The sequence below is a fragment of the Gopherus flavomarginatus genome, chromosome 8 (genome assembly GCF_025201925.1).
Source record: "Gopherus flavomarginatus isolate rGopFla2 chromosome 8, rGopFla2.mat.asm, whole genome shotgun sequence".
Lineage (NCBI taxonomy): Eukaryota > Metazoa > Chordata > Testudines > Testudinidae > Gopherus > Gopherus flavomarginatus.
Genome location: NC_066624.1, coordinates 73,426,339 through 73,439,439, shown reverse-complemented (window position 1 = coordinate 73,439,439; position 13,101 = coordinate 73,426,339). Strand labels below are relative to the sequence as shown.

The 13,101-nt window shown below is 41.9% G+C and overlaps 1 protein-coding gene across 1 annotated transcript in view; it reads right to left on the bottom strand.

Annotated features, from left to right (window-relative positions):
- The window catches only part of CLSTN2 (calsyntenin 2), a 771,758-nt gene that overhangs the window by 118,486 nt on the left and 640,171 nt on the right, over positions 1–13,101 (bottom strand). The window contains exon 6 of the mRNA XM_050964016.1: positions 5,269–5,454. Within this exon, the coding sequence (XP_050819973.1) occupies positions 5,269–5,454 (186 nt within the window). The remainder of the gene's footprint in view (positions 1–5,268; positions 5,455–13,101) is intronic.

Below are 13,101 nucleotides of genomic sequence, written 5' to 3'. Positions count from 1 at the left end.
AAGAGCTACAGAGTTTAAGGCCAGAAAGAACAGCAGATCATCAAGTCTGACCTCCTGCATCTCACAGGCCTCCCACAGCACCCACACATTAAGCCCAATATTGGAAATTAAACCGTAGTGTTACAGCCCACAGGAGATTAGACTATTATGTGCCACAGGCAGAGAATAGGAGGGACCAATGTACACCAGTGCCTGGCAGGAAAATGATTAAGTGAGAAACATCCAGTTAATCTGGGCAAGTCACTCACACACAGCAGAGGATGGTGGGGAAAAAAAAAAAAAAGCAAGGCCACTTGCCAATATGACCTGGGGGAAAACTCCTTTCTGACTCCACATATGGTGATCAGTTAGACCCTGAGCGCATGTGCAAGAACCAGCCAGCCAGGCATTTGAGACAGAGAATGCTCGGTGCCCTCTCCAAAGTCTTATCTTCAGCTGTGGCCATTCCTTATGCTTCAGAGGAAGGAGATTAAAACAAATAAAAACAGAATATATTTGGGGTATATGTGTGGCAGTGGGAAGTCCCTTCCTGACTCCTGCAGGTGACCAGCTTAAGTTCCTAAAAGCTCATGCTTCAGGGTTTCAAATATAAACCAGAAGGGAGCCCCAGGGCTGTTGGGCCTTGCCTCTTAGCATCACAAGCAACCTCGGCATACTCATAAATTTGCCCAGCTCTTTCTTAAAACTAATTAAGTTGTTTCTCCTCACAACTCCTATAGGGGGGCTGTTCCAGTAACTCACCCCTTTGATGGTTAGAAACCTCCTTCTAATTTCCAACCTGAATTTGTTCACAACCGGTTTATATCAATTTGTTCTTGTGCCAACACTGACCTTTGGCATATAAAGGATGTCCTAGTGCTTAGGGCATTAACTGGGACTTGAAAGGCCTGGGTACAATTCCCTGCTCTGCAACAGACTTTTTGGGTGGTCTTAGGCAAAACACTTAATCTCTCTGTGCCTCAGCTCCCAATCTGTCAAATGGGGCTGTTAGCAGTTCCCTATGATTTTATTTGTATACAAATATATTGGAGAGAAGGGAAACAGCAGCCTGATTATTAAACCCCTGTTGTTCAGTCTTAACTGATTTGTTTAGTCTAAATGTTATTTTAGTGGGGGTGGAGGGATGGAAAGGGGTACTTTAGTTTTGAAGAAAACTATAGATTTTTTTTTTCAAATTCCTTATATTTTAAAATGAGTCAAGAAGCATAATATCATCTGAGCTGAGATTTTGCTTTTTTTTTTTTTTAAAGCTCCTGTTACACCGATCTTTTCTGGAAATTACATTGCATACCTTGATAGTCAAAGTGGGAGTGAATCACTGGCATGTTGAATGGCAAGTATAAATGAACAGAAAGACAAATGACTGCATTTTAATGTCTTGTCCTTCTTCAGCAGTTGAATTCACTGGATGTCCACCAGATAAGTTAAGCAGTGAACACATTTATCAGCTGGGACCTTAATTAGAAAGGCTTGCGAGAGTCTTGTGCTCTATGTGGCACAAGTGATCATTTCTCTGTAATCACTCAACATAGCACTCTCCCTGCAATCACATGGTGCTTCACCGACATCAAGATACGCACGTTGTTCCTTTCAAAGAATTTAGTCCTGAAACCATTACACAGGATCAGGTCATTTCTGGGAGAAAACAGTTTTCTAAACAAAATTAACCTGCTTTCCTATAAGCTCTCTCGGAAGTAGGAATTGGCAGTAAGTACTAAATACAGGCATGTAAACCACTCCAGATGCAAAACTCATTTTCTTTTATAACCCTTTCAAGGAAACTCCTGTCATCAGTATCTGTCTGTCTCTCACACTCACTCTTCTCTATGAACACAGGAATTCCAGACACAGGAGACTATCTTTGAGTCCATTTGAAATTTTCCCATTTTACAATGATATTTTGCATTCCATCTATTTTCTCTTCTGGATTTAAAGAGTCTGTTCCTTTATATATGTGCTGGAAACAGCTCTCACCTAAGCAATAATATAATATTGTTAGTCATTTTGTCTGTCTGTCTTCCCAAAACACTTTTCACTCCTAGATACGCTAAGACCTGCTGAAGTGTTTATGATCATGCCCCTCTCCATCAATTTTAGCCTGCAGATATTCTTTCTAGGAAATAAGTTAACCCAGAATTAAGATTGCAAATACTTATCAGTTACTCAAAAAGAAAAAAGAGCCCTTTAAAAACAGTTTACTCAAAAAGCAAACATTAGAAAGATTGGAATTTTTTTTCCAAGTGTCACTTGAACTAGAAAGCCTAGAAACTCACATGCAACCTTAACTCTACCCCTTGCACCTACCAACCTTCCACCTTGCATCCCTGCTGTACCTTGAGTAACATTCTGATAGAATTCTTATCAAAACCTAGTTTAAGTCTAAAGTCTGCCTTGCCAAAGTAGTTTCCTCAGACTGTTGAGCTGATAATCTCTGCTGCTGTATACATGTATCTGTGATACTGCATGTATGTATGATCCCTGTCATCCCACATTCCTGGCATATAATTTACCTAGTTTAGGTCCTGCCCTTAACAGATTCATATCCCTAGATGTGGTTGCTACATATCTTTTCTAAATCTTACAGAGTAACCCTTCTTCATCTGAAACCATGTGTATTTTGGTGACATTGTCCTGAATGATTACCCAAATGAAGTCAATTTTTGTTGAAGACATAAAAACCTATGTTTTTCTGATGCCTGCATAGGGTCTTGAAGAAGGCAAGAATATTTTGCTGCAATGTGAAGACATGTTTATTTTATTTAAAAGCTAAATTTGTACAGAATTGTCCATCAATGTGGCTTTCAACCTTTTTCATTTGCAAAACCTTACAAAATTTTGAATGGAGGTGCAGACCCCTTTGGAAATATCAGGCATGGTGTTCACAGACCACATGTTGAAAACTACTGTTCTACGTTAATGACAACCTTTCACAGACCCCTGAAACATAGTCTGCAGACCCTCAGGAGTCTGTGGACTACAAGTTGAAAACCATTCACCAACAAGAGTAAAGTTGCCCAGTTAGATCAATGTCTCAGTTTTAATATTACTGACTGATGAAGATGAGTGCTGCTTGTAGACAGATTTTCTCCTGCTTTTGTGGTATCTGTTAGTTGGATTATGATACAGGAGTAAAATTATGGTTGTTTGTGTTACCTTACCTGTGCAATTTCCTGGCTAACAGATTTTATGAGGACAATAGTATTCTTTTACTTCTTGTTTACCCCCCCCCACCCCAACTAACTGATAGATAGTGACAAAACTCTGTCCTTGTCTCCATGGGTCCTGCATTTCCTGATGGATTTCACTAGCCTCAGAGGCTCACTGTGACCCTCCACTTAACCCTTCTCGCTCTAGAGACAAGGGTCACAGTCTACTGAGCCATTTTCATCATAAGCCAGCAAGGGAGGTAAGGAGAAGCTATCCTCCCATGCACAGTCTCTGTTGTCTCCCAGTATCTGTGATTAATTGGGGGGAGGGGGGCAAAGGAGCGGAGCCCAGGCCCTCCCTCTACTCCTGGCTCCAGCCCAGGGACCCTAATCGTATCAGCTATGGTAGCTGAACTTTTAGGAACAGGACACGTACAATTCCCTGGGCTACTTCCCCACAGCAGCCCTCACTTTCTCAAGCTCCACTTCACCCTTACCTAAAGCCCTCCTTCCTTGTGCCTGATATGGTGTGTACAGCTCAGTCTCTCCAACACCACAACTTCTCACAGCTCCTGACATGCACGCCCACCTGACTAACTGGGAGGTTTTTAACTAGTTTCAGCCAGCCCCTGATTGGCTTCAGGAGTCCCAATCAACCTAGCATCCTCCCTGCCTTCTGGAAAGCTCTTAATTGGCCCCAGGTGTCTTAACTGACCTGGAGTAGCTGCCATTTACTTATCCTGGTACCAGGGATTTGCTTAACCTGGGGCTAATATATCTATCTCCCACTACTTTTCTATAACCATTTGGCTTTGCCCCGTCACAATATTTATAATCTTAACTCCAAGTTAAAGGTTTTTGGCCTGGGAAATGCTTCAGATTTTTAAAAAATGTTTGGTAAAGTTGCCTGAGACATTTTCAGGCCCAAAATTATTTTCTCAAAGGTTAGTTTATCGATCCATACATCTGTGCAGTATTGCAATGGTGCTATCAAAGCAAATTTAAGCCAATTAATAAAGCAGAACAGAAAAGGTATGAATTAAAATGGAAAAGTTGTATGGATTGTGGGCATCCTAGAACATATTTGTAGAAGCTTAGACATGGGTCTTAGGAAAGATGCACTCTAAGGCTACAGACTGCCTAACTGCACATTGATAGCAGGTCAGACACAGGCCTTAAGAATGACACACCCTGGGGCTGCAGATATCATAAGGTAAAGTGTACATAGCTCTAAAGTGTGGCTTAGTCTGTGAACATCCTGAAGTGCAAATCTTACGCAAGCCTTTAGCTGGAGTGTTGGTCACTCCAATGCTCAGAAACTATACCAGAGACCACAAATAGAAATAAAAATTTCAGGTCATAGGTGTACTTTTTTTCTTAACTAACTAATAGCTAACTAAATAGTCCTCTTGCCTTCCAAGAATAACAAGACACTTTTCCTGTTGGTGATACCTGCACAGCAAAACAAATTTGGAGCATCTAGTTCAAGTCTAGTTCCAAAACACATTTGGAAACTCTTCACTGAGTCAGAATATCTTTTGTAGAAACTATCCATCTCTGAAATATCTTTGTCCATAGTATCCCAAACTTTCCTTTTTTTTTTTTTAATTTAAACTCTGGCAAAGGACTGCATGACATTTCTTAAGTAGATTTGTTTGGTGCAATGAAATTAGAAAGGGTCATTGGATCAGGAGCTATAATTTCATGTGGGTGAAATGCTAAGGTTTTCATAATAATCTGTTATTTGTTTATACAGCTCCTGGTATGATAAACATGGATCAGAACCCTAGGTAAGACCACAATAGAAATAATAAATCATCCACATCATAAATGAAGGGACGGGAGAAGGATGAGAAGGAAAGAAGATAAAGAGGAGAAGAGAGGAAGGAGAGGAAAATGGAAAGTAAGAAAGTAATGAAGAAAGAGAAGGAAGAGAAAAGCAAGAACTACCTCTGATGTCACATCATGATTAATTCCTATGGGTACCAGCCAGTTAGCTATAATGGTCATTGTGCATATGTAAAACCACATATACAGTAGCGACTTGGACTGTGTGTTTATGGAAAAACTACTTTATCTGGACAGAAAGAATTAATAAGTAAACTGAAAACCAAGCACATACCACATAATTTTTGTAGTGATTTCTCAGAGTATGTCTCTCGGTCACAGCCCTTTCCAATGTAATTGGTTTGCAGTTCAATAGTGGTCTGGATTGAGGAAACAGGTCCATCACAGGTTTCCAGATGAATGCGGGGAAACAAAGGTATGCTGCCAGAGCCAGGCTTATACTCAATAAGCTTGTTCCAGTCTGAAAAATAAAAATAAATACACAGTAAAAAATAATTAAAAAAAGAGGACTATGGTGATGAACATTGGAAGAATTTCCTGAATAGCACTGGATAAGAGCAGACAGAATAGAGAGGAGAGGCAGTTGGAGAGCAGTGTTGGAGACATGGTGATTAGACCAAACACTGAGCTCAGGTGCTTTGGAGACAATTTTGTGTTTAAGATACTTGTTTTAGCAGAAAATAAATGCACCAGATTGTGCTGTGGAAATCCAGGAAGAGCTGTTCTATGGCAGGGTTGGCAGCTCAGGACAAAAGAACTTCAGATTTGTTTGCTTAACACAGAGTTGTGTTTTAGTTATACTGAACCACATGCCACAGGCACCTAATTAGAGACCTAAATGGACAACGAATGAATAGTGTGATGTGCACATTTAAAATAAGCCACATTTTCTAGTATTGACCAGGTAAGCTTGATGGGTTTCAAAGACTGAATTCTTAATGATTTGTAAAATGCCACTGCTTTGCCCCACCAGTTCAATAAGTTCATTGCTGGGAAAGAGGCCATAAAGTTTGAACCAGCCATCAATGAGTTAATTGCCCTATTTTTTTCTGAATGTTACTCTATTTGTAAAAGTATATTGTGCACAGTGAAGTGAAGTAATAGCATCACTGGCTAGTGCCAGGCAAGCACTGTATAAGTCTCTTGACAAGAATTGTTAATACATCTCAGTCCTGATCTGCAATGGCATTGCTTATACCATATTCCTTGGAATGAGATTGTCAGTCATGCCAAATTATGATAGATTATGAAGTTCTGTGATATGAGCAAATGTCCGCTAAGGACTAGGATATGACCACCAGCCTCATTTGATTCATGATTAAAAGTTTTTCAATTCTAGTCTGCAGATGTGAAAGGCCAGCGTACCCATCCGCAGGACTACCTCTCTCTCTTTCCAAATGTTGTCTTAGGGTATGTCTACACTATGGGATTACTCCGATTTTACAGAATTCGATTTTTGGAAACAGATTGTATAAAGTTGAGTGAATGCAGCCACACTAAGCACAACTTCCGGAGTGTTGCACTGTGGGTAGCTATCCCATAGCTATCCCATAGTTCCCGCAGTCTCCTCCATCCATTGGAATTCTGGTCTGAGCTCCCAGTGCCTGATGGGGCAAAAAACATTGTTGTGGGTGGTTCTGAGTACATGTCGTCAGTCCCCCCTCTTCCTCCCTCCCTCCATGAAAGCATCGACAGACAATCGTTTTGCACCTTTTTTCCTGGGTTACCAGTGCAGACGCCATACCACGGCAAGCATGGAGCCCACTCAGCTCAACACAGCAGTCATGAACATTGTAAACACCTCGCGCATTATCATGCAGTTTATGCTGAACCAGAACCTGCAAAACCAGGCGAGGAGGAGGTGGCAGCACGACGACAAGAGTGATGAGGACATGGACACAGAATTCTCTCAAACCACGGACTCCGGCGCTTTGGAGATCATGGTGTTAATGGGGCAGGTTCATGCCGTGGAACACCGATTCTGGGCCCAGGAAACAAGCACAGACTGGTGGAACAGTCATTTAAAAACCATGTATTCTTTATTGATTATAAAAATAGGGAGAGAACTGACAAGGTAGCCTGGGTGGGGGGTGGGAGGAGGGAAGGAAGGAAAAGACCACTTCAAAACTTTTTGAATGACAGCCTTTTGCTTGGGCTGTCCACTGGGGTGGAGAGGCAGGGTGCACTGAGCCTCCCCCCCCACGCATTCTTGGGCATCTGGGTGAGGAGGCTATGGAACATGAGGAGGGGGTAGGGCAGTTATACAGGGGCTGCAGTGGCACTCTGTGATCCTGCTGCCATTCCTGAAGCTTCACCAGATGCTGGAGCATGTCTGATTGATCCTGCCTTCTCTGATCTTCCTGCCGCCACCTCTCATCTCACGCATCCCTCCTGTCCTCACATTCGTCCCTCCTGTCCTCACGTTCATCCCTCCCCGTCCACGTTTGTTGGCCGCTTTCCTGTACTGTGATACTATGTCCTTCCACTCATTAAAATGAGCTCTTTCACTGTGGGTCGACTGCATGATCACAGAACATTTCATCTCGTGTGTTTTTTTTGCCGCCTTATCTGAGACAGCCTTAGGGACGGAGGAGGGAGGCTTGAAACATTTGCAGCTGCGGGAGGGAAAAAGGGGAGAGAAGTATTTAAAAATATACATTTTACAGAACAATGAGTATACTCTTTCATAGTGAACAACACCATTCACATTACATAGCACATATGATTCTGGTACAAGGTCGCATTTTGCATCTTAATATTGAGTGCCTGCGGCTTTGGTGTTAGAGATCACAGATACAGGGCCGGGCAACAGAATTCGGCTTGTATGAGACCATTGTAAGCCACTGTCTTTCGGCTTCTGTGACCTTCATAAAAGCAGCACCCTCCTTTCCCATACCAAGCAAAGCCCGTTGAGTGCTGCAGTTTTCGTGTTAACATACAGCAGCAGAAACCAAACTAACCCCAAACAATCCAATTCTCTGGGATGATTACTTTACCCCTCCTCTCACCACATGGCTGATATCAGGGAAGATCCCTGCTAGCCAAACACGAACACCTCAGCGCCAATGCTCCCCGCTCCCCACCGCTTGGCTAACTGCAGGGAAGGATTTCTTTTCAGCCATAGGCAAACAGCAACGTAGGAACAGCCACCTCTGTCCCCTTAATTAAATCCTTGTATTTCAACCAGGTTACCATGAATGATATCATTCTCCTGAGGATAACACAGTAAGACAAACAAAGGATGTTGCTTGAATGCCACCAAATATCGGGACCATACGCTGTCATGCTTTGTCACGCAATAATACCAGATTACTTGCGACTAACATGGCGTGGTAAAGTGTCCTACCATGGAGGACAGAATAAGGCTGCCCTGCCCAGAAACCTTCTTCAAAGGTTTTTGGAGAACCTCCAGGAGAGCTTCATGGAGATGTCCCTGGAGGATTTCCACTCCATCCCCAGACATGTTAACAGACTTTTCCAGTGACTGCACTGGCCGCGAATGCATCCCAAATCCTCAGGGCAAATTAAATATTAAAAAACATTTGCTTTTAAACCATGTTTTATATTTACAAAGGTACACTCACCAGAGGTCCCTTCTATGGCTTCATGGTATGGGATACCGCCTTGGGAGGGTTGGGAGGCTACTTCAGTCAGGCTGAGAAAAGGATCCTGGCTGTTGGGGAGAATGGTGTGCTGTGTGCTCTCTGCAAGTTCGTCCTCCTTCTCCTCCTCATCTTTCCCGTCCGCAAAATCTTCAGGCATGGCTGAGAGTACCCCCTCCTCGGAATCCACGGTCAGGAATGGGGTAGTGGTGGCAGCATTCCCTAGAATTGTATGCAGCTCAGCGTAGAAGCAGCATGTCTGCAGTTCTGCACCAGACTGTCCGTTTGCTTCTTTGGTTTTCTGGTACACTTGTCTGAGCTCCTTAACTTTCACACAGCACTGTAGTGAGTCTCTATTTTGTCCTCTCTCCATCATGCCCCTGGAGACTTTTTTAAATGTTTTGGCATTCCATCTTTTGGAACGTAGTTCTGCTAGCACGGAATCCTCTCCGCATACAGCGATCAGATCCAGTACCTCCCATACAGTCCATGCTGGAGCTCTTTTTCGATTCTCGGACTTCATTGTTACCTGTGCTGATGAACTCTGCATGGTCACCTGTGCTGATCAGCCCTCCAGGCTTGGCAAACAGGAAATTAAATTCAAAAGTTCCCAGGGCTTTTCCTGTCTACCTGGCCAGTGCATCCGAGTTCAGATTGCTATCCAGAGCGGTCACAATGGTGCACTGTGGGATAGCTCCCGGAGGCCAATACTGTCAAATTGTGTCCACACTAACCCTAATTTGAACCAGCAATGTCGATTTCAGCGCTATTCCCCTCGTTGGGGAGGAGTACAGAAATTGATTTTAAGAGCCCTTTATGTCAAAGTAAATGGCTTCGTTGTGTGGACGGGTGCAGGGTTAATTTGATTTAGTGCTGCTAAATTCGACCTAAATTCGTAGTGTAGACCAGGCCTTAGTTCTGTGAACTACTAATGACAGAAAGCTACAGATGAAGATGCTCTGCAGGCTTACAGCCAGACCTGGCTAATCCGTGCTTTGTTTATCCAGCTGTCTCACAACTGAGAAGATTTGAGCAGTTACCAATCTTACAGCACATGCTATATGTACCACTGACCTTTTCAACTGGAATGTTTAGTTTCTAAATGTGAATAAATATGGTGTTTTCAAACTGTTCTAGGGATTAGTGAGTTCTGATTTACTGATCCCACCAAAACAATGCTGTATTAAAATCAAGAATAATGAGTGTGTTTTAGCTATATTTTCAATTGACATTTTAGCCAAGTACACTTTTTTTAGGTACATAATTTATTACAAAACAAAGCAAAGATGCCACATTAACGTTGAGATTAAACAGTTAACTCTTTTAAAATCACAGGCCTGCTTAATCTGTGTCTGCCTAAGCTGCACATCTGGGTATTTGGAAGATTTTTTAGACAGAGCAATCTGTAATGTGCATAGCTCCAGCTTCTCTGAAGTATTTTTAGCCACAATAAAAGTGGGTCTTTGCTAGTAGAATAAACTCATTAAATCTGAACATTCAATCAAACCTGATTAAAGGGAATGTACCATCCAAGGAAGTTCTCTTGATCGGGTGATGGAGACAAAAGTCTCCAATTCAGTAATTAAATAGACTTCCACTTGCTTTATAGAGAATCTTCACTCTGCTCATGCTGAGGTTTTACTCCACTGTAAATAGGTTGTACCAAGACAACTCTTTGGCATCAGGTCCCACTGCAATTGTTTCCAGAGAGTGAGTAAAGAAGAACTGAGCCTAGAACTGCTCTCCACTATGTACTTTCCAGAGAGTCTCTTGCTACTGCTGATTTGGGATGCCCAATTTGAGACATTTAAAAGGGACTGATTTTCTGACCATTCACCCTCTGAAATGCTAACCCTTTAAAGGTGTCGCAAATTGGGCACCCAAAAATCACTGGCCACTTTTGAAAATTTGGCTTAGTCTATCCAATTTTCTTTCACATACTTGTTTTCTTGCCAGAGAAAGAGATTAATCATTTAATATTTTGTTATTAACTGCCTGAAGCTATGACTGTGGGAAAATGAAGGTTTCACATGACGTTCCACACCTACTGTAACAAATGCTTTTAGGATGTGTTGGTCACTATTCAAAATTATTAGAAGGCAATCATGACTTACTCACTATAGCTATTCTATAGGATGTTTAAAATAACTACATTTGCCTGCAACTCTCCTCTCTAACAAATAACTAATTCCCTAGAATGCCTTAAGACATAGTCAGTTGTATATCAGTATATCAACAGATCTGCATTCTCTACTCTTTCCAAAATACTTCAGGTTTACATTCTCAGACTGCTTAGAAAATAATGTAATTTACTTCCTAACATTTCACTTCAAAAATATGAACATTTGCTGTTATGTATGTGCTATGAGGACAGATGAATTATGGATCCTTCTATTTTCACATTCTCTAGTTACTTACAGACTATTCCCACGCCCACAAATCATCAAACAGTGTGAGTTTCAAACTATTTAAAATGTTTCAGACTAGTTCTGCACTTCTCTGATATTGGCCACTTTTTGGTTTCTCAGCTATCTTAGATTAATTGGCACTCATGCAAAATATTCATCACTGGATGTGTGAAATGTGACTGAACCATTAAGGCTGACACATCTGTCTGCAAAGCCACAATCTTTAAAAATGTGTGAGGTGTTGCTTATAAAATAGGCCATTACAAATGTCAATACTCTTATTTTAGAATAATGGAGGGCTTCTTTTGTTTTGTTTTGTTTTGTTTTTAATTGTCACCTCACTGTCCCTTGGAATTTAAAGAGGTGCAGGTTCATTTATTCCTGTTACTTTTCCACTTGGCAAGCTAGATCACTTATGACTAGAACTATACAAACCCTCATAGTTTTAGCTATTTATATTTATCCAAGGTCCACTGTACAATCTCAGCTAGAATTCAATCACTGCTTTTTCATGCTGTCTAGCATTTGCATCACAGTATGTGTTGCTGCTAGTATTTTCATCAACATTCGTGACACTGGGGCCAGATCCTCAGTCCTGCCTAAGTCCCAACTGCACTGCCTCCACTGACACAAAAGGGATTTAATGCCGACTTATTAAAGCCAGCATAGCATTCTCCCTCAGGGTAGGTGGTATTCTGGGGCAAGAAAGGGGCAGCAATGAAGTGCAATGTAATCCTGAGCACCCAGTCTCTAAAGTGACGGCTATGTTAAAAATAGATCAGGCTGTTTACATAGTCCTCATTCCTATGGTATTTCTATACCCCAAAGGTGTTAAAATTGAAGTTAACACTCTTACCCTACCCGCCAGTAAGCGGCAACTTGAAAAGTACATAGAAGTTGTGAAAGTGTGAGAGAATGAGTGAAGTATCTGTGTGAAGAGGTGACTGGAAGAAAGCTAAGTTGGAGAGATGAGTATTGCATTTCATTCTGAATGGGGCAAGACGCATACTTGTTCTGATCTCTTGCAGAAGAAAGCTTCATTGACTAGGTCCAGGTCCCGTAAAAATCCCATCCCTTGTCCTCAATAGGCCTGATTGGCAGGGTCACAGTTCCATGGAATAGTTACTGCAGGATGTCATGGGGAAAGAGGGGATCGCTTACATAACTTGAACCCAGGGAAGCCTTTGAATTGCAGGACAGAGATTTTAAATTGGGATAGACAAAATGCAACTAATTTCTAAGGCTGAATAAACAATTAAGATATCTGAACCCATCTGAAATGGATGGGTTGATATCCAGTAAGCTAAATCCAAATCTCCGGGGTTCTCTTTTGGTAAACTCTGATCCGTGACAATATATCTGCAAGGTAATTCAGAGCACCACACACTCGGCAAACCCATGCCAGCCACAGAAAAGAGTCTGGGTGAGAATAAGTCTGCTCAGTTCCAGAGAAGGAAGACACTGTCTGCACCTCCTCATTCAGCTGGCCCTATTCTGCCACTTGTGCTAGAAAGCACTGGCAGGTAGTCCTGGAGAAGCCTCACACCTAAACATCACCATGGCATATATTTGGGTGTGAGGTTCCATGGACTATGCAAGTAAAATTTGAGCCTAGATCCAAACTCTTGAATACCTCAAACTAACCCAGTGTGATCCTGTTCAGATCAAATTTCAATAACTAGCCAGTCTTTAAAAATAAATAATAATGATCCCCATGCACAAAGATGGAATGATTTTTCCTTTTAAGTGATGAGTATTGTAAATGTTTAAAATAAAATATGGGGCGCATACCTTGACCTTTATAGGGTTATTATCTAGTTTGTCTTTCCCTTTGGTATATACTGTAATACAATATATTTCTAATTTCTATTTACTCTATCTGCTAAAAAAGGCAAATTCTGACTCCACCTTTGTGTGGAGAGGGAGCCCTGGCACACTAACCAGTACAGTTCCTCCTGTGCCGGGGAAGACACACAGAACTCAGCTCCCACTGAAATTGCTTCTGTGGCTATGTGGAAAAGGCGGTGGGAGCTATGTCCAAGGGTGGGGTGGGGTAGAGCTACCTGGTGAATTTCTCCAGTCTCCCCTGTGAAAGGG